The sequence below is a fragment of the Cylas formicarius genome, unplaced genomic scaffold (assembly GCF_029955315.1).
Source record: "Cylas formicarius isolate icCylForm1 unplaced genomic scaffold, icCylForm1.1 PGA_scaffold_2__14_contigs__length_35257938, whole genome shotgun sequence".
Lineage (NCBI taxonomy): Eukaryota > Metazoa > Arthropoda > Insecta > Coleoptera > Brentidae > Cylas > Cylas formicarius.
Window position 1 is genome coordinate 13,693,491 of NW_026844319.1, and position 27,822 is coordinate 13,721,312.

The following is a 27,822-nucleotide window of genomic DNA, read 5'->3' on the forward strand; positions in this document are numbered from 1 at the left end:
TCACAAAAGGCAAATACATTTTGGGACACAAGAAAACTGAAATTGTCCCAAACCTGTCATGGATTTCCAAATTGTCCTGAATTAGTGGTATAGTTATCCCTTTTTCCATGCAAATAAGTGCCGAAAGTAGGGACACTTATTGTTTGTCAAATTTTCTGCATTGATGAGAAAAAGTAATACTTTTGGTAAGTATTTTTGCAAAGGTCACAAAATTTTAACACCATAATAGAAAAAAGGCTCTACGGAAGTTTTATGACTCAGTTCATAGGTTTGAACAAATTCCGCTCTGCAACATGATTGGTAAGAAAAGGATTATGAAAATAATAACAATGCTTACGTTATTATTATTATTAAGTAGTTGAAAGGTACTAAATCTTTTTAACAAATACAGCCACCAATTATATGAAAATTATTTTTCAAATCATTACCAACCGAGCACACATAACATAATGAATTACCTATGTAACCTATTAACTAAGTGACGATTTTATTTTTGAATAATTCTAGGCTTAACGCAAAAAATAACTAAAGCATATATTTTATACACTTACATATTTTAGAAAATAGCTTAACAGCAGGTTTCCTTTTATACAGAGCTTCCAACTTAAAAAGATATAACTTTCATATACTATCATTTTTGTCACACCTTGTATATAATTATGTGATATTAAATCCACATATTAAACACTACAACTCTAGTATTAAACTTTTTTTTTTATAATGGATCACCACATGCAATTATTAGGTGCATACCTGCAAGCGTACTGGCTCAAAACATAAGAGACAACATATAAACTGAAATAAAGCCACAAAACAGCTAAATCATTTTACACCTATACCAATCATCACACAACAAATGTAAACAGTCTGAATTTCAATTAAACTTTTCAGAAACTGTTATTACAAATATTCTGAAATATATATTTACTCTCTTCATTAAAAAAACACGAAGGAAATCAAAAAACTTCCGATTTTCATCAGCTGATTTGCGTTATCTCTCTTTTGTCGCCACGATATCTCACTCTACACTCCACCAAATCCATCGTTCTCTTGTTACACCCATGGGATTCCAGCAAATAAGCACACAAAAATTAACTTTTCTTGTCAGTTTGTCAAGTCTGTGTTCTATTCCTTTGTGGTCTGTGCCACGACCAATGCAAAGCTAAATTATTCTTTATTTATGTTTCAAAAATTCTTATTTCAGTTTTAGGTAATGTGATATTTAATTAATACTTTGCTTTATTTTATTCACCATGAGTGAATATAATCCATATCTATTCTAAATCATTCTGTCATAACTGTTTGAACTTCCCTCTACTGAGGGCGAATGCGATTGGCAGAAACACGGGCTGGTCAAATTGCATATGTCATGGCGTTGAGAAGTTTTGTTGCGAATGTCTAAAATGTTTCGGAGTATTTATTCCAATGGGGATTTTCATTTGTAGCGCAAAAATTAGCTTAGTAGTAATAAAAATATAGTGCAGTCTTCGAAACCAAGTGGTTGTGATGTTGTAAACGCGTCTAATACTAATCAAACACTGGAAAATGTCAAGGTAAGTCTTGATTACCGATTATCACATTAACATTTGTTATTAAGTTTTTCGGCAATTTGTAAGCTTTTGCTGAGTAAACAACCGGTTATTTCCCAATTCGACTATTCAGAGGAATGTTGTTTAACATTGTGGTAAATTTTGAAGAGTGTGCGGTAATTGTTATGGGGTTACTTAAAAAAAGGACCAAACCTTTCTGTGGAGACCATTCTTTTGAACGTGACTTTTATGTTTCCATTACGCATTTAATATAGTCAGCTGAACTTCTGTTTCATTAATTTATGTGTGCATTTATCGATTTTGATCGAATTGGGTGTGTTTTGTGCATACCTAGGAACGATCCCAAGAATGACTAAGTGTAATTTCCATTCTACACGTTTCTATGTCCTTTGGGGGTTTAATTCTGCTCTATAAATTTGCTAAACGCAATTGAATGGGGGAATCATATCTCACGGAAATTGCTTCTTGCAGTTTTAATTTTTAGGGCATTGAAAGTGAAATTCAAAGACGAAGATACCTATTTCCTCATTCCTAACAAATTGCAACGTTGTTTTTAAACAATTATTCACGTGATTCACTTAGTCGGAAATGTCTTTCCGCGGAAATGTACACTTAGAGCACAATGACTAAATTATAGACAACTTTAACTTGCTGAATACTTAGTATAAATACTATTATCTAACAATATTTTTGTAAACTCGACTATGACGAGTTTAAAAAATATAGCTGATGCGTTCCAATCGTGTAATCGAATTTCCTCCAGCTCTACCTTGAAGTTTCCCTTAAAGCTTACTGTTGAAAATTGGGTTACCTTTTCTTATATGTTTCTTACATATTTCTTAAAAGCTTTCAACAAATTTAAATTATGGTAACTGTTGGTGGTTTAGAGACCAGTTATCACAGGAATTTAAGCAGAAAAATTAAATGAAAAAAGTGCGGTGCCAAAGTAATTTTCAGTTATTTTCGGATTGCAGATTCAAAAACCCAACCGTTTTTAATTTTCAGCTATTCTGAAATGAGTTCCAGTCAGGAAAGACGAAGGTAGTATTTTCATGGCGGCTGCATTTGTTTCCTTCATTGTATTGTGTTAGGCTCTTTGGTCAATCATTCGACTATGGACTGGAATTTTTTATTATTTAACGCTTGAGAATGCTCCACTCTAAATGTTTTCTTTGACCTGTCTGCATTTAACTACCTACTTGCATCAAGTTTTAATTTATCGTTGCACGGGCTTTTATGAATATTTCATAGCATGTCGGCAGAAGAATTTTGTTAGCATTTAGCCTCCCAAAATCGTATGCAAAATGAGTTTAGTTCGGTGCCGAAATATAGTATTCGACAGCGTTATCAGCAAAATGCACGCGTTTCCTCTTCCTGTCTATATTTATATAATTACGTAATTTTTGGTTGAACGTGTTTATAAGCCCCGAGTAGTTCAATTTTCCTTAAACTATGATTTATTGTTCGAGCTAAACATTAACCAAGCATTAAGGATTGTTATAATTTGTTTTTCCAATAAAGAAAACCTTACAATTAGGGATCATATCTGACGAATACCGACGGGGACACTGATGAATACTTTTGTGGAATAAGCGAGGGTAAATCAATATAGTAAATTTTTAAAAAATTGTATCGTGGTTAGAAAGATGCGTAATTTACGGTGCTATAACCAACCACGATTACTAATTAAAAAGATTTTTTTAATAAAGTTTTAAGATTAGGAACACAGGATGCTTGGAAATATCCATTTTTAATTAGTTCTAGCTAGTTTTGTACGACTTCCGCTTAGTTTTCATTTTCCGTTTCCCGAGAAAATTGCATGATGCTTTCCTTCAGGTCTCCCCATCTCTAATTTTGATTGTTTCTTTCCACTTTCTAACGAAGGGCCACCATGAGATACCCTGTATATACTTTGTCAGAAAACGATCTTAATAAAAGTCTGAAGTCTGGAATTTAAGTGATAAACATCGATTCTACATTTAATTTTACTGAATGGAGTAGTTAATATGTTGAAACATTTCTCAGAAGATTGACTGTGAAATTGTGAAAAATGTTTGAAGAAGTTATTTTAAAAATAATAATAATAATAAAACAATCGACAATAACTTAAATGAAATACTAATTTCTATTTAAATATTGATAAAAAAGATCAATCAATCCATATTAAATATGATTGTTACTGACTGACATTCCATTTTTGTCAAATAATAATTTTCAAATATTAAATAACAGTTTTTAACAAAGTCTCGGTCTACCTTCAAATATATTATCTACAATGAGGGTTCATCATCATTGCCTGACTATGAAACCACGTTAAATGATCTAAAATCTATCGTTTTTGAGATGTTGGGTGACAAAATTTTATTTTTATTTTTTCTGCATAATTTAAAAAAAAAATAAAATTAAAATATAGTAAAAACTGGTATGTAATATTATTAATACAAAAGTTGAAGAATTTTAAACGGAATTCATAACAAAATTTAAAATAAAAAAAAAGTTTTAATTTTCGTGCCTTTTTGAGCCATCTTGTAGACTTTAAAATAATTTTTAATTGTTCATCTTAATAATCTTACAACTTTTGTATTTACCATTTCCTCATAACTTTTGAAACCAATGAGAGAATGAACTTTACTCTCTCGTTGACTCACTCTGAACAAATCGCAGAGGGTGGATCTTTAATTAACTAGAATGTGAGTTGGTTTTTGAGATACAGGGCATCCAGAAAAATTTCTTGCTTCTTTAATCATATTTTTGTTCAGTAATATTACAGTTAGACGAAATTCCAGATACAGGGTGTATTGATGAGGATAAACCGATATATTGACTTAATCTTTTCATTTAATGTTAGAGGCCGCCATATACTTTGTTGTTCCTGTGTGTGTTATTCTTTGTGTTGTGTAGAAAACACAATTATCAGTAATTTATCTGAAAGTGTTCAAGAAAGAAACTGTCCAAATTGTGATGCATGCCTATACTTCCGCTCTTATGTTAGTACGACTCATTTTTTTTTTTTTAAGTTCTGGAAGGCTATAACTTACTAAGCTGCGGAAGATTTTAAATTGATTGCGCAAAATTCAGAGGTTTATATCGTAAAAAACATTTAAATTTGGTTGGGAGCGGGGGGGATTTTAAATTTTTGGAACGTTATATTTAAAAAAAAAGCGCAAATTTTAATATTGGTTGTGCATACTGCATTAATTCCAATGGTACAAGAAAGTTTTAATTTGGTTAGTTCTGGTTGATTGAGGTTCTCAGGAAGGTGCCATTAAAAAGATAGTTTTAGTATTTTATTTCAAAGATGGGCCCGAAATTTCGTTTGTCTTGTGCAAAATGTGTACGTTATTTGGATATTGTTTATGGCGGCACCGAATGTATGGGTGGCTGTAGCGGGTGGGGGCATTCCATTCAGTGGGAGAAATTTTACTCCCTAGAGAGATTTTAAGATTTCTAATTTCTATAATTTCGTTAAAAATAAAAAGGCCGTTTTCTTGAAATCCCGGAATGGAAATGAACCAGCGAGAAATTTTTCAACAGACATATCCACCAGTTAACGTCGGTAATTTTATTTCACCCCCAAGGTATATTATTCAATGATTTGAACAGTCAACTGACGAAGAAAGCGTGTATGGTCAACGAACTGTAGTGGTCCAATAAGTAGTGCCACCATTACACTTTATTACCGTACACCTAGATAGATTTCTCGCTCGAGAGTAAAAATTTCCCTTTTTTTTACAAAAACTTTTTGTTATTTGTCTGTTCTCTAAAATTCCAAAACAGTGACCCAGAACTCTCAGGTGATTTTTTGATTCTGAGTTACGATTTAAATCTTCAAAATCATTGGCCCCACAGTGTCAAATTACATCTTGCCTGAAACTGTACATTCATCATATATCATATAAAATTTTAAAACATAAATTTACCTTCAAGGGTGAATTATTGCATCAAATAGTGTAAAAAATAGTTTTATAATAATGTAATTACACCATTAAATGATGCTAAAGTCATGTGTATTTACAAAATTTTACCAGTAATTTATGGTTTACAAGTATTAAGACCGAAGTTGTTTTGTACTTATGCTGTTGCTATATGCATAGTTCAATCTAATCACATCTGTAAACCCATTAACTGTTAATCGGTGTTTAGTACTAAATTTCTTTACGAATTTTTTTTGCTATAACACATAACCGCCATCAAAACATCTGATTCGTCGCTATTAACTTTTATTACTCTATGTATAACATGCATAGACATAGGCAGAAACAGAAACATATTTATATTACTTACCTGACTTACTGTTTCAACAAAATTCAGCACACATAATAGGTTCAAATAATAATGGCCAACACCACACCGGCCGGTTTGTTGCGGCATCACCTGGCCAGTAATCATGTTGCAAAATGCATTCATATTAGCAAATCACGTTTAATTTAACTTTTCCATTGTATTTTGTATTTTTGCAAAGTAAAGTTTATTTTTAGTATACTTTTAAATATTGAACTGAGGTGGCTTTTACTTGATGAAAATCCATTTATCAAAATAAATAAGAACTAAAAGTTCAGATTTTCACGAAATTATATATTATGACATCACAATTGTTTCGACAACACCGTGTCTTTATCAAATGTAATATTTACAAACTACCTGCTACTATATATACCGAAAAATGACCATTAAACAAACCTTAATTAATGTTGTTCCGAGAACTTAAGTTCAATAAAGGAGATATATTTAAATCTAATTAATCGTTAAGCAATACATTTGAATGTCTCATTTTGTTAATCTCCATGGCTTCTAATAAATTTAATTTTCTACATTTTGTGGCTGTGTGTAATATATCAAAATTGTCGTCAAAAATGTGTTTTTCTGTGTTTAAGTGTGTAGCATAATTAAAATCTACACTATTGTTTTTAAACGCTCTTATATGTTCGTTAATGCGTTTCTTGAAGGTTCTACCTGTTTGTGCAATATAAATTTCAGGACAAGATCCACATTTTAACCTGTAGACCCCTGATTTTTGGGATTTTGGACATTTCGATTTATTGTTTTTTAAATATTTTCCTATTGTGTTGTTAGTTCTGAAAGCTATTTTTAAACCACATTTTGACAAATATTTTGAAACTTTTTCGCTAGGTTCTCCTATATATGTAATTGTTTTAAATTGTTCGTGTTCTGTATTTGGTTTCGGATAAATAGAGTTTACTGTTGTCTGTATTTGTTTTTTATTTATAATTTTATCTGTAATGGACGGATTGTAGCCGTTGTTCAGTGCTATTTGTTTAATGATATTAAGTTCTTTGTTGTAATTTTCTTTTGAGAGTGGCGTATTAAGAAGTCTGTGTATAAAAGAGTTAAATGCAGCCATTTTGTGTGTATAAGGGTGATTTGAGCTGTTATGTATGACTGTGCCCGTGTGTGAAGGTTTATGATATATTAAAAAATATAATTTGCTTTGCACTTTCGTAATCGTTAAGTCTAAAAAATTAATAGTAGTAATAAATAAATAATAAATAAATTCTTATCTGTTACTACTTACATGTCACTCAAATCCATTTTTAATCCCATCAAAACTCACGTTTTCGATTTCGAGTTCTAGTTCAATCCAAATTCGATTTGGAAAAAAACGGAATCGTATCGATATCGTATCTAAAATTTGTTCTGGAAGCGAACCAACGCAACCTCAAAATACGTTTTGTTTGTATTTTTAATTTTATTTTTGCTGGAAATTTTTAACGGCAAAAACTAAAACAAACTCAGTTTTATTGTCTCCGAAAATATTGTTGTTGCTAAAGTAAGCAGAAGTTTTTGACTAGAACTGGAGATTAAAATCCTCTTGGATGTTTTTTGTAAAATTTAAAACATTTAGACTATTTCATGATAAAAAAAAATGTGCTCATTTTGCAACCACTGAAAGCGCCCTATGTGTCTAATCTTATAGATCCTCCCTAGTTATTGATTTTTATTTATATTGGTTCAATAAACTTATTTTTTTGTTTGGAAACTATGTAGTTAGTATTTTCTATAATAATGTTTTATTTGTTGCTCAATATTTCGTGCCATCAAACCTGAATACATACATGTAGTACAACAGGGGTACCAACACGGAGCTCTGTGAAACCCTAAACCTATTGTTTTTTATTTCACTTGTAAATAAATACAATACATAATAATAATAAATAATACATAATCTTTCTTTTGGATTTCAATAATAACAACAAAGTTTATGGTATTGGCATTAAATCGAATATCAAATCACAAACAAATCAGATAGTTTGAATATCAAAAGTGAAACACTTTGAGAATTGCAAGAGGTTTTTTAAGTTAATATAATCAAAAGGAAAATCAGATGGGAAATCAGACATTGTCGACACACTTTTAGAGTGATTAATTTACTGAATCGGTTTTTAATATCCGGGCACCTATTTTTAAAGACGACGCGTTTAGTTTATACTCGTCGCTTAATTTTAACACATATGGTGCTATAACTAGCCTTGTCAAAACGATTCGTCTAAAAAAAAATGTATAGTTAATAAAAGTCCCTTTCACTAAATTATTAAGTTAACTTAAATTATTAAAATTCGAAACAATCATGTTTTCGTTAAATAAGATAAGGAAACGATTTTACGTTCTGTACCCGGAGAACGTGTTATTGTGTTATTTGAATCCTGTAAACCTTAAAACACGGCACGACAGTATGCAGCCAATTATATGCTTGCGTATTTTTCTGGACAAAGGACTGTTTTCAGTTGAGTTTTAATCAATTTTCTTATCGAATGTGGAAAAAGTTCTATCTATAACCACTCATGTATTACTCGCTCTAATTCCCTTTCTTATAAAATTGTAATAAATTCATCGAAACCCTTGCCAAAACATTGTTAGGCTTTGGGGGCGGGGGAGGTTAAGTTAAAAAAAAAACATATTTGTTTGTTGCCATGTAGTATTTGCCTTTGAGTTATTGCCCCCTCCATATTCTACACCACTATCCGCACCTTTAAATTTAGCACTATTTTATTTAATAATACTTTATATGCATATTAAATTGAACATGTCGAGTTTTTTAGACTCTTTGAGTATTGTAATATCAGGTTAATCACCTGCACTGACACAATGCTTTTGTTATTATTCCTTATAAGTGTGTCAGTTGCATGCCGAATATGCATTAAAAAATAAGGATTTCCTTTAAGATTTGAACGTGGCAAAATTGTTGGCGTAAGCATGTTTTTAGAAAATTTATATATTTTTAGTTTAAAGCGGCTTTATCTCTTAGGAAGCGTTATTTTATTTCTCGTGATGATTTTTGTAATAGCGCTTAATTGAATCACAGCGAAGAAAAAGCCGCATAATAATAATAGTAGAATATCAGAATGAGAGGTCCTATGGTCTGAGACGTTTTCCGCATCCAATTGTCTGTCGTACCGAGCAGTTCTATGATCAGCGCACTGTAGTGTTAGTGTTTTAGTGTCTTGGTAATCTGTCCTTGGTGGCCAGATCGCTGCATTCAGACCTTTGCGATAATCATACTCCACGTCTTCGTTTCGTCCTCTAAAAGAGCCATTTATGAAGTCGAATCTCTCACTAGTTCACCTATAGCTACTCTACTGTCGTTGGAATTATAGATATGCTTATCCGAATATCCTCTGTTGAGGTTCAGATGAGCATACATCAATTATCTAAGCTTGGAATACACCATACTTGCCTGCGAGCTGTACGAATACTTTCTACCGCGCCTAGTCATCCTTTGTAGAGATCCTCGCTCTGTATGGTGTGTGAAAGTCAAAGTCTATATCCTCTTCATAGAGAGGACATCTTGATTCCCCTCAGTCATAGCACTTTTCGGCTCCCCTCTGTCCTTGGTTTTCATTTTCCCAGTATGCAAGAAGCCTGTCCGGTCGCTCTAGGACTGCCCTAATGGCTTTGGAAGAAAACTTCTTTCCTATGCTAGTTGCTGAGTTGTCCGTGATACCCAAGGGTTCTAAATCACTGCCATGTAGTGTTAGTGTCTTGAAATAGTGCCTGCCTAACAAAATTATATTTTATTAGCTATTATTAGTATGCATAATAAATCGCATAATGTTTTTTTTTTGTGCAAAATTGTCGGAATAAAGTTGTAACTCTATCAATAACAGGGAACTCTTCTTTTTCAACAGCGAGCAGTCGATAGCGAGCGCGAGGGCGTCGGTAATGATCTACGACGATGTCAATAAAAAGTGGGTTCCTTCGGGCAGTTCTTCCGGTCTCTCGAAGGTGCACATCTACCAGCACAACGTCCACCAAACGTTTCGGGTGGTCGGTAGGAAGCTCCAGGACCACGAAGTGCGCATACCGACGGGCACGTTACGCGCAGGCGGTTATATTAACCTCGTTTCAGGTTGTCATCAATTGCGCAATACTAAAGGGACTCAAGTACAACCAGGCCACCTCCACGTTTCATCAGTGGCGGGACAACAAGCAGGTGTACGGGTTGAATTTCAGCTCAAAAGAGGATGCGGACTGTTTCGCTCGTGCCATGTTTCACTCGTTAGAGGTAAGATGTGTGTCTTTTTGCTTATTAAATTATTATCGCTGTTCGCGGTGTTGTTTCGTGACTATCATAAAAATGATCAAAAATGGTATTAACATGTTTAGGATAAAAAACAACCTTAGTGCGTGTATATTTATTCGTTCACATTGAATAAACGCGTTCTCATTGGTCGTGGAGTTAGTGCTCGTGTGGAGATCTTCCCGCCAGTTAGCAACCGCACAACCAGTTAAAGATTTTCATATTTGTATTATTAATTATGGCCTTATTCTAAACAATAATTCTTTTAATTATATAGTAACAATTATAATTAAAACAAATCAGTTTAATAAATGAAAAACAGTACATGTCTTATATAACAGTTAAAAGGTCTTAGTGCAGCCTCCAAGAATCCGGCTGCTAATGAGACCCGTAAATGTAACAAAAATACTTGTTATGATTTTTTGAAAGGAGATGGCACGTAAATATTATATTAAAGAAAAAAAACACAGTGAATAGAAACAGCATTGCCAGATCACTGCTAAACATTCTCTGATTTGATATCAGTATTTTAATATTTCCTAGAAAAAAGTTCATGCGACGAGAATGCATGAAACGCCCTGTCTACTTCTTATGTCATAGATAAATCTCAAACAGGCATTCTGAATTTTTGTAAATGCCTAGAATTGTAAGATTCAATAGAGCTACCATATACATTGTCACAAAAATTAAAGAGTGTGAAAGGTGGAGAAATTCACACAGTATTCTATTTACCTCTTAGTTCAAATAGTGCCTTGTGTGAGTATAAAGATTTTAGGGTGGAATATGGTAAAGCTTTACTAATTACTCCCACTTTCCAAGTAAGTTAGGAGTTTTTATGTAAAAGTTGTTGATCTAAATTGTATTAAAATTTAAATATATTTATTTGATAGTAGTAGTATTTGATAGTATTTTTAACTTACATTTTTTCATTACTCTTCCACTAGTGTCCTGGTTTCATTACTACACCAACTTACAACTATGTCTGTCTCTCTATAAAGTATTTAATCATTCTTTTGTCCCGCTTTGAGAATTTGATGTTGAAACATTTTCTATACTTCTTTTTTGTTCTGTCTGAACTACTCCGTCTGCTGCTCTATTTCTTATTCGCTTGTTAGTTCACCAGTGAAAATATGTGAAGCTGCAATCTTTCTCCTTCTGCAGCAAACCATTTTTTCTTCTGCGCCAAATTTCGTGGCACACTTTCAAATACCATGTGTGGATTATTTTTGGAAGTATTTGCCCATTGGCCGGCGACAAAACACCATTTTTTTTAACACAGTGTTAGACGAAATTCGGACCTTTTATTTGACCGACGCACGAAGTGATGTTCATAAACAGCATCGAATTAATACGAGCACTGACGTCACAAATCGCTAATCATAATTGCATCATATGGAAGCTATTAACATTAGTATTATTAGGTATTACTTTTGGTTAGCTGGTTTAGAAAATACTGGTTGAAAGAAATAATGCAAAATCTGACTGTTTAAAGAATTTCAAAGTGTCAAATTCCAACAGTTCCATAGTTTTGCTGAATAGATCCATAGTTTACTGGGTGTTGGCCAACAATTACCTATTGCACCGTTTTCCAATATTCTGGTCAATAATTATTCTTAATCGTGATGGTCGGCCTCGACTTAACTATCTGAAATCCGAAAAATAGTGGAACTTGCTATTAATAATGTCCCGCAAACAATTGACAACCGTGGTGTATTATTAAACTAATTGCATCCGTCCTAAAGTAAGCCCCTCGCCTTTTAGTTAGTTTGGCGCGTGATTTTGCGGCGATTCGATCATTCCGTGGTCCTTCACGATATTTGTTGAAATCTATTTAGGTGCTCAGCAACATAGTCAGACAACCGGCACCCGCCAATCAGCCGCAATACGCCCCGCCCGTTTTGCAACAGATACCGCAACAGCCGCCGCCGGTGCCGGCGCATCAGAACCAGCCGCCTCAGCCACCGCAAATGCCCCATCAGCAGCAGCAACATCAGTCTCAGTCGCATCACCAGGCGATGCAGCACCAATCGCCGCAACCGCCCCAATTGCCGCAACCCGCGGCGCATCAACACTATGACGAGGACATGGGCTACCGTACTATGACGAGGGAGGACGTCGCCATGATACAGGTGACATAGCCGAACCCATGGACAAATTAAAAAAAGAAAGGGACTTTAATGTTAGTACTTGTCACAGGGCTTAAAGAGAGAACTAAATGAAAGCGGACGATTTAAATGCCAGTTTCTCATTATTATGAGTTGCGAGGACTTAAATCAAAATACAAAAGAAGATTAAAGCATTTAATTAAATAATAACCAAAGCTGTTAGTGAATAACAAAAAATATCGACAAATCTGATAATAAAACACATTATCTACACTTATTAGTTACATACTTAGGTTTTTTGCATACTACTGTCATGTCATAGCATTTTCTATATTTTTCCTAACTACCTGCGATTTTCTGGGTGACTTTGCAAGTCCTTGTAGTTTTTTGGATTTTTGTAAATTCTTTTGATTTTGAAATGCCGATTCTGTTGGACCGAGAATTAATTAAAAGTGTCAGTCAGTGTCAGTATTTCATTAAGCATATTAATCAGAACAGGTGAAAAATAACATTAGGACAGTGGACGCCTCACACATTCTTATACTTTTTGAAAAAGACAAACAAAAATCAAATAAACTTACCCATATATACCCTCCTGCTGATATTATTTACAAAAGAAAATTCCACTCGTTTATTGTTTATGTGCTGGTTTGTGCTGTTGGAAAATGTAAGTCTCTATGCGTACAGATATTGGATAGGTGAAATTGTCGTTGGATAATACATTGATTTAATAACTAATGTATGCATAATGGAGTGCAGGGGAAGATACAACACGTTTCCAATTTTTTTTCGTGTTTTAGCATATGTGTTACTAAAACTATAACTATATATAAATAAAATTATAACGTAACTGGTATTTAGACTGTTTTTGTGGTGTGTGATTAGTGATAGTAGGTAGGAAACGACTTGTCTCTTTATGGCTTTAAATCTACTTATATTTGGTTCTTTGTGTTTTGGTGCATGAAACGAAGCGATATTATACTTTTGCAGATAGCTTTCTTTTACCTTTGTGGTTTGTTCTTCTTAAACAATTCATAGAAAACTTATTATTTTAAGGTTCCCAGTTGATAGTGATTTGGGCAAAATGTGTCTCATTAGCCACTAAGGGGGAAATTTTCAGCCTTCAGTTTCAGCTGCAATTTGTAGCAAGCCTTTTAAACCTACAGATTATGACAATATATTTGGTCAGTGGGCACTAAAACCCATATTTTTGATTTTCCAAACCATTTTTAGATAAAACAAACTAGAAAATGTTCTAATAATAGACCTCAGCATCACTGTTTTCAAATTTGAGAAGTAACCAATAAAAGTTATATCCCACCAATTCTTGAAATTACAAACTAAAAATAACTGAAACTAGCAATGTCCAATATATTTTAAAACTAAATAGCCCTATCTCTGTATTATACAAGTTTTTAATGGTTTGAAGTTCACAATTAAAAAATAGTATCTACACTGTGATTAGGAAAACACAAAAAAACTGTTCCTGTCTGCCTGCGTCGCTTGACAAAAATTTGTTATCGTCTAGGAGCGCAGAATATCCACCGCGTTGATGTCACCTCAGCCGACATCGCCGATGACCCCACAAAACAACGTGCCTACGCCGCCGGCCATGCCGTTGGGGGCCCCTAGCCCTGTGTCGCCGCCGCAAATGTCGAGCGGACACTCGCGAACGGTTAGTGCCCCGCCCGCGCCACCGCCGCCTCCTGGGCCACCGTCGACCGGCCTAACGACATCGGTGGCTGCGCCTCCGCCCCCTCCGCCGCCGCCCATGAATATGTCGCGGAGTCAAAGCAGCGACGGTGGCGAGGTCAACTCGTTGGCGGCCCAACTGCAGAACGCCAGGCTCAAACGTAACAACAAAGTAAAGCCAATGTTACCTTCAGTTAGCCTGATAAGTCTACTGCTACATATTGTAGTTTTTTTTTATGCTGAATGTTATTCGTTTTCAGCCAAGCATTTCTATGATCACCCCAATCAGTTCTTTCTATTGTACATACTTATTAACATAGTGAGCAACACTATTCACAAGAATCTAGATCTCCAAGTAATGTATGAATCGCTCCTACCTTCTGTCTCTTCTTCAAATTTAGAAGGTTTTATTTATTGGGTGCTGTGACAGCTTCCATTGGAAAAGAGTTCTACTGATATACCACACAATGTTCTTACATATTAGAATTGAATTCCTTTCTTTATTCAGTTTTGGTCTGTGTGTTCTAATGTTGGTATTATAGGATTTAGGATTTATTTTGTAATGTTTAATTAATTAATTAATTAAAAGTCCGTTATCCGAGGTGCACATTTGCACACTCAGACAGCATAATGACCCCATGAGAGGTGAACGACGTTTATGTCTGGTTATGCCTTCTTAAACAGTTCATGTGTTACAAAACCAACATCTTATGATCACATAGATGCAAAGGGGCATCTATAGATGTTCTGTGTAAACCTTGTCGTCTTATCGGTCAAATCACAAGACGCTAAATTTAAATTCAAATTTTTAATTTAACTAAGTAAATTGATTTTTAATTAAAAACTTTTCAAGATGAAATTTCGTCTATCTGTAGCTCTTGTTACCCACATTGCGGTGGCACTTTTGAGCACTTGTTTTGTCCGCAGTTTTCAATAAATATTTTTTGCACATAACTTATCTATTAAAATTTGTGCAATATTATATTTTAAGGTTTGTTGATTTCTTATTGAACAAACAAAGCTTCTCATTGATCCGCCCAATTTTGATAAATTCTTAATTTAAAACAAACGAAAAAGAAAACTATTCTAGTCAAATTATACATTATTATAAAGCTGACACAGTAGACAAGTTGTTTTGAAGCTTCTGAGAGAAACTCGAGTCACTTTCAGAGTTTGCTCCTTTAGCAAGCATACAGTTTTTGTATTTATTTATGTTTATATTCACATAAACTCGGAAATTGGACCACCGACATTGCCAAATCTAAGTTCTTCAAGATGTTGCCAAATATAACTATATATCGCATTCAGTTTTACTTGTTACTTAAAAAAAAAACATCTAAAAGTTGAAAACGGCCATGAAAAGCGATTAAACAAATTAAACACACATAATATGAATTTAAAATGCGAACTATTTAGTGAGATGGAGCTGTTGTCTAATTTAAGAAAGAGGGCCTCAAAAAAACACTATAATGGATGAATGTCACATGTTATGGACATCTTAAAAAAAATTCTTCAAGTCGTTTTTTGTTGGTCCACAGGTGTTCAACTAAAGTGGACACACAACTGTGGCTGATCTTGTGCCGCGATGTCTGATGTACATACCTAATAATTTTTTTTAGTCTGGTCTCTGCACATTGGTAATATGATGTCAGTTGTTCGTTTGTTTGTAGGACACTGTCTGTCTTTGGATGGGCTCTGGTATTCTCAGTCAGTCAGTCAGCGCGTGTTTTCTCTGCTATCCAGGTTTTGCTGGCTCCTCCCTTTTGACTATATTGGATCTCCAATTTGAGGTTGTTGCAGAAAATTTCACCAAAATCCTTCTGAGCAGATACTGGTTTAAGTTGCTTCCCATTGAGATGATATTCGTGGCGCGGATTACTATTTCCTTAGTGAACAATAGTACATTCATTTAAACGTAGCTGGCACCAGTCAGTTCAGTCCTCGCCATGCTGGATATCCTTGAATTTCTTTCTACTGGTTAATCGGACAAATGAATATCTTTATGTTATCCGTAAATAGGCTTATATTTGTACTAATTTTGGTCTGTAAGTTACTGATATTTGTTATAAAAAGCAGAGACTATACACACAGTCCGGTACTACCCACTTGCATTGATTTTGATAAACAACCATTTGCCGTACCTGATGGGATTTTTTTCCATATGTCAAGTTTAGTATAATAATTTTAAAAATTATAAATTATGTGGATTTTAATCACAATAAAACATTTGGGTCGCAGTGATGGATATCGTTATTAATAGGCGGTGCTTTAGATTCAAGTTGATTCCATTCGAACATCCCTTTATACATTTCCAGAACGGTATTCAGGCGACAGAAAACAGCGGTTCATCAACTAGCAGCGGGGGCAGCAATTACGGCACATTGGGTCGAGGCGGGGGCGGGAGCATGGCATCGATGATGGACGAGATGGCGAAAACGTTGGCGAGGAGACGAGCCGCCGTCGAGAAAAAGGTGCCCGACAAGGAGGAGGAAGAAAAGAAGGTCGCGATGTGGGAGAAAACGAACACGTTGCCTAGTAACACGTCCAAGTTCAGTTCCGAATCGCCCAAGAGTGTGAGGAAGCGGTTCGGCTCCGCCTCGGAAGAGACCATCCTCAAGGTGAACGGCCTGTCGGAGGTAGCGCTGTCGATAGGCCCGTCGGAGATCGAGAGTTTAAAAAACGAATTAGTCAAAGAGGTGAAAAAGGAGATCACCAAAATGAAACAGGACATTTTAGATGGTAAGTCAAAGTCAACATCACTAAACACAATAGAGTTGCATTACGCTCCATCTCACTTCAGTCCCCGAGACGTCCCTTGTTTCTTGCTTACATAGTAATAGGTTTAGTTTATTTAATTAAAAGTAAACATATACAGGGTGTTATTCAAGTGACTTCATACTCAAATATGAGAAAAAAAAGCTTTCAGCAGATTTATTATTTTGTTCTTTTAATGCCACGAAGAGTTACTGAATAATTTTGAATAATTATTGGTACAAGCCGAGGTACAAACATTGCTGATATAAATTCAATTTCTATAATTCTATTATTTTGAGTTCTGACCACTTTCCATTAGTTGAGTCATATTTAAATGTAAACAAATTAATTATGAAAATCTAGCACAACACACGAAATTTCGTGAAAATCTGAACTTTTAGTTCTTATTTATTTTGATAAATGGATTTTCATCAAGTAAAAGCCACCTCAGTTCAAATTTATAAATCTGTGAAATCTGAATCCAATGAAATCCGTGAAATCTGTGAAGCATATGGTTGTGTGAAATCTTGTGTATCAACTTTAGGTGGTGATTTGCCCCTCGATTCTAACTACTAAGCATTACTAAGTATTACTTTTTCTTGTAACACCGCAAAAGGTTCTTGCTTTTGACAAAATCACCAATCCACGAAAACCACAATCACTCACTATTAAAAAAAAAGACATGAAAAAGTAGTACACAAATTATTAACAAGTCAGTCAGTCATTTCGCAGTCATATGATCATATCATCCTTAGTTTAACGTTTTGTCGTGATTTTCTTTCAACTAGCTATGAGACTCCAGTTCATTCTAGATTGCAGTGCATTAATGATATGCTATTGTCTGGAGTTTCACTCAAAATAGCAGTACAGCTGTTGTGTCTTCTGACTAGATACTAAATTTTATCTCGTAAAATATTTTGAATTTCATGTTACAAAATATTTTGAATGTAAAATATTACAAAACGCCTGTGGAACTCTAAATATAGTAAGGTCGGAATTTTTTGTTTAATATATGCCAAATAGCGGCAACAAAAAAGCTTAAAAAAAAGGATGTCCGTTGGTTATTCATTTTTTATATACCGTTATTAAAGATTAAGTGAAATATCCATCGTTGTCAGAAGTTATTTCTATCACTTTTAAATAACTTCGAGAAATTGGTTTAATATATTGGTACCATTAATGTCGATTGTGTCCCTCAATTGCAACTTGAATAGTAGTGATCGGTTCTAGTACAACAAATTAGACGTCTAGTACTGTTAAAAATGAAATTAAAGCATTAGACACTCAACGTTGCCTTAATATTCTCAAGGTTTTAAAGGGAAGATAATCTTGGTAAAGAATAGTTTTAGACTAAGAACTACATCTTTTACTACAATTCCGTTTTGAAACTGAGCAATTTGCTCCGTATGATTTGTGTAATATTAGAGTGGAATTAAGATGGTTTATGTCTAAGAAATAATTTTTTATTTAACACCTTTAAACTGCTCTAGTCATGTTGATAACGAGAAATTCTAGCTACTGGAACTGACGATACAACAATTGGAGAAATTGATCATACGCATCATTTTTATTTTCGCATAATTTTATTTTCTTCTGCATTTTTTAAAATATCTTTAGCTAGCTTTTTTCTGTACCTATATTAGCACATGCTAAAGTGTTATGATTACTTAGTTTACCAAATTTAGTGTAGGCATTGGTTAAAAGAAGTAGATCAAGTTCGAGTCTGGACATAATCCCTGAAGGGATTGTTATTTATAGACCAAGAAAAATCTTCTGGAAATGTCCAGAACAAACAAACATCTTTATGCATTTCCGATTCCAGATTTATTGAAGTTGTAAGATAAAGTTATATTTCTTGCCATATTTTACCTATATTACCTAACATTATATGTACATTTATGTAAGTATTATTAAGTTAACATCATCGGGTATTTTTACCTCTACCTGTCACCCATTTCACTTTAATATCTCATTACTCGGTGTGCTGGGCAACCTGTTGTGTTTATTGATCAAAGTGAGGTCGGCGAAAGGTTTAGAATTAAAATTGTGTTTTTTTTTATTACAGCAATCAAAACCGAACTGAACAGGAGGTAATTTGACCATCCTCCCGATTTGATAGCATTTTTTTGTATAGTTTTTACACTACGACGTATGTAAGTTATTTAAGTGGAACCTCGATGACATAAGCTAGAGAACAATTACAACCAATTTGTAAGTTATTCTAATTGTATTTTAACGATATAAGGAGGGCCGTGCGCGGATTGAATTTTATCCATTCGAAATGTATGGAACACTTAAAGTTAACGGTCAAACTTTAGGAGCTCGGCAGATTTTGTTTGCCATTTAATTAGAAGCGCTCATTTTCGGCCTTAAAATAATCAAATTTTTGCAGCCTGTTTAATTATCTGAATTAAGTATTCGTCAATGCTTATAATCAAGAATTAAGTTGAAAGAATGGGCGGGAGGGGGGTTGAAGCATACTGGATCTTGGTCGCGATAAGGGCCCACATTTTTCTGTTCGCATTTACTAAGTTCTCAACATGTAATCAAAATTATTAAAGAAACATTTCTTGCAGGATGCATTTTCCAGAATATTAATTCGCTCATATCGCGACCCGTCCCGTATAAAAAAAAACAACAAAAAGCTATTGTATAATTAGTATTTATTAAGTTAATTTAATCCTGTCGATTAGGGTAAGTGACTTTTATAATTTTTAAACCTCGCATCGAAAAGAACCCAAAGGATTTTTGTAACGAACGCCCCCTCTCCCCTAAAGTTATTAACAAAGACTGATGGTGCGGTATTTTTCTTTTACTGATTTATTCGAAAAAGTGCGGACAATATAATTTTCTTTGTTTTTTTTCTTTTTTGGAAGAACAATGGCTGCGCAATTTCATCTGTAAATACCTATTCATATTTTTTTTTCATTCGTTTCAGCAATAGCTAGTGCCAATAGATTTCAACCAAACTACGCGAAAATCGGATACATCGAATTTTATGTTTGCTCCCCTTCTCGTTATCCAGGGTGTCCCAATAGCGCGTCGCAATTAGAAAGTTGCAGTTGTGATTATAACCTAAAACTATCTTCACGTGTAGAGGAAATCCTGTAAACCCATAAAAAATAAGTTATGTTTCTTCGGATCAATTCTGAACATATTTTGTATAACATTATGCTTGAGCTAAGTTTGTTAGCTTTTTTTATATTCGCCACTTGACAAATGTGCACGATTTAATTTTTTAAGGAGGATTGCCATTGTTGGCTGAAATCATTAATGAAACTATGTTTTAGCTTTTGTTGTTAATTCGATAGTTCCATTTTTTGCTTCGGGCTATTCCTAACAGATTTATTAGATTTATCAGAAAATTCCATACCTATATGTCATAGTTTTCAAAATATTTCCATTTTGTTTTTATTAACTAAGTGTTTTGTAACAATGTAACAAAATACAACTTTAATAACAAATACTTATGGAAAGAAGTTGCAAGTATTATTTTTTATCAGTCAGTCAGTAGTGTTGTCATATACACCCAGGTGCACGTGCCGCCAGCCGCCACTGATCACTCATAGCAAATTATCAAAAGAATACACACTGGTTAACGGACATTAAGAGTTTTTGCTATTTAAGTTGAATTTTATTGTAATAAAAAAAGAAGTTACAATAAAATCACAAAAACTGCACGACTTGATAAATTTTTGAACAGTAAGAAATAAAAAGCATTGGGCATTTCATTTAGAAAATGGATACTTGGTTTTTGTTTAAAGAATAAATCTTGCACAGCATTTGTCAAAAGACAGTTCAATTAATATATATTTTTTGGGATTATCAAAAAATAATTAGATTTAGTATGTGTGTTATACAAAATATGTTTAGGGGGTGCCACAAGGAAAAACATAACCATACTTTCTTGTGCACTGTTGTCCTAATTATAATATTTATTAAAAAAATCAACCATGATATTACAAAAGCACGATAGCAGTAAAGAAAATAGAATGAAATGATAGGCAAGGAGACGCAATGTCACCAAAGCACATAATTGGAGCCTAGATGGAATCAGACTATTCCACTTGTATTACGCTAATGATGTACTTTTAATAACGCATAGCAGGCACTAGTTTTGAACTGCGGCACAGAAACAGTAACACTTAAGACCAGTGCTTTGAAACTATGAATGAAACGATCTCTGCTGAGAGTACCATTAACAGATAGGATAAGAAATTAAGATACATATAATACAAGTCACAGATGTCATAGTTACAGCCTCTGAGCTAGAATGGAAGATAGAGTCATAGACTTATTGAATTCAGACCTAGAACAGCTAAGAGAAGTAGAGGAAGACTACCAATGCAATGATAAGATGTCACAAGAATGGGAGGGGAAGTCTGTGTGCAGCAGTGGAATTGAAAAAATGTAATGATGACCATGAAATAATTTTAGGTTATGCACCTGTGCGACTCTCTATTGCCGTTTCCAAACTATCAAGCACCGTCGTCCTAGTGGACACCGTGTGGACGAACGATTTCATCTAAATAATGTTGAGGATTTAATAAATTTTAACATTTTTCCATTTATTTCAAAACATAGATTCGTTGGAAAAACGCGTATCGACTTCAAAATTCAATTTTGAAATAAACAAAATCTTTGTAGTACGCGCATAAAAATTGCAATGATAATGACATTTTCTTTTATATTTATTTTTTTCTTATGCGTTGTGCAGTTCTCTTTCATTCTTTCTTTTTTTTTTGATAATATAATTTATAAGACGTACAATTAAACCAATATCGAAATATCGGAACAACAAAAGAACTCAATCATAATTATGCAATATGGTATATCTAACATACAACGCGTTTTCGGTTTATAGGCACTCGCTGTGTTACATTAATTTTATATGGTATAACTTTGTGATATATGCATTTAATTATATTACTATAATATAACGCACGGATTTCTTTTTCTTTTCGAAACGTTATTTTTTATGTGATCTCAAGGAAGTCAAAATTGTGGCCACACAACATTTCGTTCGGCTATTTATTATTTTACGTGTCTAGTATTTGTAACCAAATTTTACGTTTGTGTAAATTGAAACTTTACTATGTAATTAAATAAAAAAAAACAGTATTTAAACGTGCACCCCGAACATTTTTATTATTGAAATATCACAGGCAATGTTGTTCCGCGACGAATTATTGAGACGCCTCGAACCTCGCACACTCTTCGACGAAATGTCTGAAATAATATGACGTCAGCATTGGTTGTTAATAAATTGAAGTGAAGCGTTACTTGACGTGTTGCGGTAGCTCCGGGGCTTTCCAAAGGTTCATGTGTCTGTAGCCCAACGCTTCATATATGTGAAGAATAACTTTACCCTGGTAAGTCCCGTTTCTCTTGCTATCAGCTATTTGAGAGAGCTAAAAATACCAAAAATTACCGCCAAATACTTCGAAAAATAATCAGGACAAGGTATTGGTTGGTGTACCGCGAAATTTAGTGCAGAAGAAAAATAGAAAATTGTGATGTAAAAAAATGATAAAAGAGTGAAAATATATAGTGGTGGAAAAAAGTATGGAAACTTTTAATAATATTTGTATTAAAATACAATAAGAGACATACGCCACTGCTATACCTTTATACCACGTTTAACAAATGTCAAGCAATTTTTGCTATGTTTTTTACTATTTGACTTTGTGGTTTTATAAAGGTATTTTAGTCATGATTCTACTGTGCTCATCCTATTTTCAGACAAAAAATTGATTTATTTTAAAAAATGCGGTAAGTGCAAAGTCGTATTGATGTGAGAAATGCGTGCAAGTTGGCACGTAAAACAAAATTACTTTCAAACTATTTTAAGAATATTGAAACTGGACCCCCGCAAATCATCGAGGCAAATTAAAAACAAAATGTCTAGCGCATAGAACTATAAGAAACCCAATGCCTGAATTGAGTTTATGAGAGCTCATCTGCCTTGGATAAAAATGGAATACGGTTAGTTTTCCAGAAAAAGAGATGCCATTGCGATTGCGATTTCAACATCCCAATCACCGAAAGACGCATCCAAAATAGTTGAACGGGTAGTTTAGAGAGGAAAACCTAAGTGTATTGTACTGAATGACCATCCCAATCACGATTTGAACCCCACTGAACATCTTTGTCATGTCTTGAACTGGCGTATTCAAATGCATTCCAAAAACACAAAATTCTTTATTATCGTGGAATCAGAGTACTCGCAAATTCCTGCAGAAACTACAAATATTGGCTGATTGTGGGCCTAAAAGATGCCAGACCCCCTTAGATGCTCAAGGCTATGCTACAAAATAATAAATCATATTTTTGCAAAATATTTTTTTAATAGAGGTTTCCGTTCTTATTTCCACCTTTAATTTGAAATTTCTTTAAAAAATATATATCCTAACGAAAATAAATCTTTGCAAATTAACCACATACTGATTTAAGAAATATAATTATGTAAACGGTAAACGGTATAATAATTTGCAGGAGCAAATATGCACATGATAATAAAAAGTTTCCATACTTTTTTCCATGCTTGTAAGTTCCTATAATAGTGTGAACTAGCGGTGAGCTAGATAAGGAAGATAAGAAAAATAATAATGTGTGGTCCTAATGTAAAAAATGTAAATTCAAAATATATATGAAATACCATTTAAATCTATGAGTATTTCAGAACGATGGCTGACATAATTTTTTTAAAATTTTTCAAGTAATATCTAATATGACACATATGATAACGTTTGACTGCTTGTGCGTCTGCTAGCTGTATCGATACGAGCACTGACGTCATGAAATGAGAACGAGTTTAAGGAATTTGAATTATTTCCATTCCGTTTTTCGCTAAAACTGAAACACTGAAGTTGTTTTACTATTCGAAATTTTTTTTAGCCGTTCAAATGTTATTAACGAAATATTTTGAAACCCTCGGAAGTTATGGTGGGTTCGCGCAAACGTCTGTTAATATTAACACTAATTTAATATAAAAATTACGGTGAAAAATCCAGGCGGACTTTGAACTCCACTAACTAAACCAGTATGCACGTGTGCGTCACGAATGTCAAACTCAACTATTTGGAATTATAACCTTCAATTCGCACACGTACAATTATTTCCTATTTTCTGTTAAAGAGGGCGAAATGGAATTATTCACTATAAAGAAGAATAACTTTTCAAGTAAGCATAAATTTTGAATTATTTCACCAAATGTCACGGTGAACCGTTGTTTTCTTAATTTTAATTTTGAATTAATGCATGAATTCCCCTTGAATTTCCGCCGCCGTTAGAATCTACTCTGATCTGCATTCGTCAGAACTATTATTTACCTCTAAACCCATTTCAACTGGTATGATGTCGTCATCCATCGCGTGGAGGATCATAATCGGGCAATCGACATCTTCAACGTACTTTTTCGAATTGAAATCCATGCCGTTTTCTACAATCGGATCCAAAATAGTCGCCTTGCACCAAGGCAAAAACGAATAGAACCTAACGATGGGATGCATCTTCATAACATCGGTCACCGAAGTAAACGGCGCTTCCAAAACTAAACCAGATGGCACCTGGTTATCCACCTTCAAGGCGGATACCAGCTGGGTCCCGACGCCGGTCCCCAACGAATGCCCCCAGATAAATATTCTAGAATTGCTCTGTTTTCGTAGCCACTGGTACACGTGAACGAGGTCGCTTACTATGGCCTGTTCGGTTATTTCCGCCCTCGTTGAGTCAGCGTAGCCTAAAAATTACATAACAATAATGATAACTCTCGCCCTAAGGATACCCGGTCAACCTCTGTAGTCCACGGCGAGGATATGAAAAATCTCCCTTAAAATGTTATACAGCTCGACGTGTTTGGTACGGTCCGAGCCGTTACCGTGAAGATAAAGCAGTATGTTGTACCGCGCGTTATCGAACGCCCCATCAAAATCGTAATCCTCGTTAGTTAGCAGGTCGCTCACCATATCCAGGGGCAATATCTGCCAGGCACCCAAACTTATTGAACGGTTGTCCTTTGTCGTGACGTCAATGTACATGTTACGCACGCCGCTGATCCCGAATTTGTTAACGTCTGAATAGTTTTGATCCTCTATCAAATCTAAAATGTACAACGGATTTCTTTATATTGCAATAAATGAAAAAATGTATATATATTACACGTAGGGAATATCAAACCCCGCTGGATTTCCACGCTGTACTTGAAAGCCATGGGTACCACAACGAAAAGTATAATGAATACAAGAAGAAGCAGGACTGCGCTAAAAGCCGATGACAAAAAACAAGTTATATCTATCGGTGCATTTTATTTATTAACCTACAGGGTTGACAGTGAAATATGCGTCATGTCAAAGTACAATGAAATTTATAGGTCTGCAACATTAGAAAGAAATGTTTTGTTCCCTAAATATTCTGCCAATTCATACGGCTCTTTCTAAGTGGCAATTTTGGAGATCAAAAACCTGATGGTCGATTTTAATGATTTTAACAAACAGTGATATATGTTTCATAATAATCATCCTGTATAAGTAAGAAAAACAACCGGCAATCGTGGTAGTAGTAGATCGAAGGGTCAAAGCCAAAAAAATTGGTCATGGTTATAGTTTACATCATAATATTTTTTTATTAGTAAGTGATAAACAATATCCGCCTTCCTTCAGAAAAACAACATGCCTTTGTCAACATTTCGGTTATTTCTTGAAAACAACTCGCCCCAAAGGCATCACAAAAATGTATTCGCTACTTACATGTAAGCGCACGTCCCAATGAAACATTTTCGACACCTGATTTTTCTGGTAGCAACGCGAGGGCGATAATTCTAAAACGAAAAAGAATTACTATTGGTCTTTAGATTTCTCTCTATTCCTAATTAGCAGATAATTGAAATATTAAATATTCTAAAATCAAGTACATAAAAACCTATATAGAAGTAAGAATAATACGGAAATAGATAAATTGTAAGAAATTGTAAAAATCTGCTATGGTCAACACCTTCGTTGGTAAATTTTGGTCATTATGTTCCGAGTTCCGAGAGATGTATAGTCGTCCCTTCGACGCACTTCATTTTTTACAACCAATGTCTTTATTTCCGCTTGCAAGAGTTAATTAAGTTTTGAAGCGACTTCGTCGACAATAAATTTCGTACCAATTTGTCTCCTTGGTTCAGCTTATCTTTCTGAAAGTAAGCTGAATGTTTCATTTTTTTTCAAGAAGATATGGGTATTTTTTTGGATTTTCTTGACATAAGAATTATCCATGACTGCAACAGACCCAGTTGGAAATAGTCTTCAAAAACATGAGCATTCAGTCCACCGTCAAATCACAAAATGTAAATTCTTCAGGAGGGCAAAAAACAGCCTGATAATAATTTTAATTACAACAACTCATCAGTCAAATTGAATTACATAATGTGTTTTTTATTTTGGAATTATGCATTGCTGCAAATTTTAATAAAAATTTCCAATAAAAAATGAGGGTTTATGAAGAAGATAAGCTGTTCATCTGTAAAATATCTAATTACACACCGATCTAGCGTGCGGGAAGCGCCACTTTACCACGCCAGTTTCGTTTCCCACGGAACTTGCCACTTCGGACATTTCCGAGGTTTTACCGAACGAGTTTCGGAGCAATCGGATGTTTTCGAAGATATTTCCCACGATTTCAATTTTGACGTTTGTCAGTTGTGACTATCATATGTCAGTGAATGTATTTGCGTTGTTTTGCGACAATGGGCCCATAAACGGTCGTAGAAAAAGTATAGTATGCAACACGTTTGGTAAACTTTTTAAGTCACTCGTTTATTAAACACTCGCTCCGCCGCGCTCCGTTCGTATCAAATAAACTCGTGAGTCAAATGCCGTTTACCGCACTTGTAAATTTTAAGCATCATATAAGTGTTAAAGACTATTATAAGTACAAAAAACAAATGATTCAAGATTTTCATTTTTGTTAGATTTTATTTGTAAGAGCCTTAATAATGTAATTCCTTACAAGATAACTCATCTATAATTAAACCGTTGGCGTTAAATTGGGAATAAATCTTAAAATTTCGATTCCTTATTATCAACCAGATGATTATTAAAATAAAGTGGAATTCTTCAGACTCTATTTTTAAGAATTTCCCTTTTATTGACAGTGCAGTGCTAGTGAAAGAAACAAATTTTCTTCTCCAGTCGGGTAAGAAGCATTAAAATAACTTCGTTTAATAATGTTAATATTAAAATTATGCGTGTAGCAAAAAATAAAATAAAATAATTGTATAGCAAAAGAAAATAAAATTCGTTAATGATTAGATCCCATATTAAATGAAAACATTTTTTGCTTAAATTTTTGGACGAATATAACGTTGTTACACTAGTCGCAGCGGTTAGCGACGAATGTGGAGAAAAACGTAACTTGGTTACGTTGGACGGTTAAATTAATTGGCATTACTATCGAAGGCTTACTCCAAATGGACAGTTTTCACATGTTCTTCAGTTAATAGTACTTTATAGTTGTTGACTACCCATGTATTTTCGTTGCCAGAATCTATATCGGTATTAAGCCGATTTCAGCAATTTTGAGGGCTATGCGGTGCCGATTTAAAACCTAAAATATCTCCTTATTCCAACCCTGTACACTTTCTTTCCTAGCGTCCTCATGCCCCAACCTGACCTTATTTACTCCATCATCGTTGCCAAATGTACAAATTGTGTAAAAGCTAATATGCAACTAGTTGCAGCCTATTTTAAAGGTATTAGGAACAATAATTGCATTATCTGTGGGATAAACATTAAAATTAAAAATTGCAAATGCTCGGACAGTCGGAAGCCAGCTTCACGCCGATAAATGAGCAGCCTCGTCGTAACATGCGGCAACATTGAAGTTTAACCTGGGATGATCGGCATTTTGAAAATTAACGCGTTAGGATTGATTGGATACCAAATGGTCAAAAACCACTTTTCTTAAAGTAATTGCTCAAACAAATACATTTTTACCTGCGACATGTGATGACACATACCGAAGAATATTTCACAAAACTACGATAAACACGACATCCATTAAATGCCTATGGGTCAACTTTGTTTATGCATAAGGTTTGCAACGTTTATAAACGCGGAATCACCTGCGAATTGGACAAAATCATTTCCCGCTTCGTGTCTTTATGCAATGCACCGTTGGGTCAGGCCCGGACTAATGCGAGAAA

At 34.3% G+C, this 27,822-nt stretch overlaps 2 protein-coding genes across 3 annotated transcripts; one reads left to right on the top strand and one right to left on the bottom strand.

The window, feature by feature from the left end:
* Positions 1–594: 594 nt before the first annotated feature.
* On the top strand, positions 595–19,602 carry LOC132698252 (protein enabled). Of its 2 annotated transcripts, XM_060664220.1 has the most exons (8): positions 595–1,553; positions 2,556–2,591; positions 9,695–9,860; positions 9,916–10,071; positions 11,922–12,215; positions 13,720–14,055; positions 16,199–16,622; positions 18,703–19,602. In XM_060664220.1, exons 1-8 carry the CDS (start codon positions 1,546–1,548, stop codon positions 18,729–18,731), a joined length of 1,449 nt encoding a protein of 482 aa, XP_060520203.1. In that variant the 5' UTR covers positions 595–1,545; the 3' UTR covers positions 18,732–19,602. The 2 variants fall into 2 exon arrangements, with proteins under 2 accessions (XP_060520203.1, XP_060520204.1); XM_060664221.1 differs by lacking the exon at positions 2,556–2,591 and having other exon boundaries at positions 597–1,553.
* A 4-nt stretch (positions 19,603–19,606) lies between these two features.
* Positions 19,607–27,819, bottom strand: LOC132698253 (lysophosphatidylserine lipase ABHD12-like). Its single transcript, XM_060664222.1, has 7 exons — positions 27,614–27,819; positions 25,385–25,455; positions 24,798–24,898; positions 24,433–24,738; positions 23,969–24,378; positions 21,921–22,048; positions 19,607–21,866 (listed from the first exon to the last, which is right to left on the bottom strand). Exons 1-7 carry the CDS (start codon positions 27,632–27,634, stop codon positions 21,824–21,826), a joined length of 1,080 nt encoding a protein of 359 aa, XP_060520205.1. The 5' UTR covers positions 27,635–27,819; the 3' UTR covers positions 19,607–21,823.
* Positions 27,820–27,822: the final 3 nt, after the last annotated feature.

Coding starts and splice junctions, on each gene's coding strand:
- LOC132698252 (XM_060664220.1), top strand. Junction 9,861..9,915: donor GGAAGCTCCAGGACCACGAA/GTGCGCATACCG, acceptor ACCTCGTTTCAG/GTTGTCATCAATTGCGCAAT. Junction 14,056..16,198: donor GGCTCAAACGTAACAACAAA/GTAAAGCCAATG, acceptor ATACATTTCCAG/AACGGTATTCAGGCGACAGA.
- LOC132698253 (XM_060664222.1), bottom strand. CDS start 27,634: ATGTGTCATCACATGTCGCAG. Junction 22,049..23,968: donor CAGTTGAAATGGGTTTAGAG/GTAAATAATAGT, acceptor TGGTATTTTTAG/CTCTCTCAAATAGCTGATAG. Junction 21,867..21,920: donor GAGCTACCGCAACACGTCAA/GTAACGCTTCAC, acceptor ATATTATTTCAG/ACATTTCGTCGAAGAGTGTG.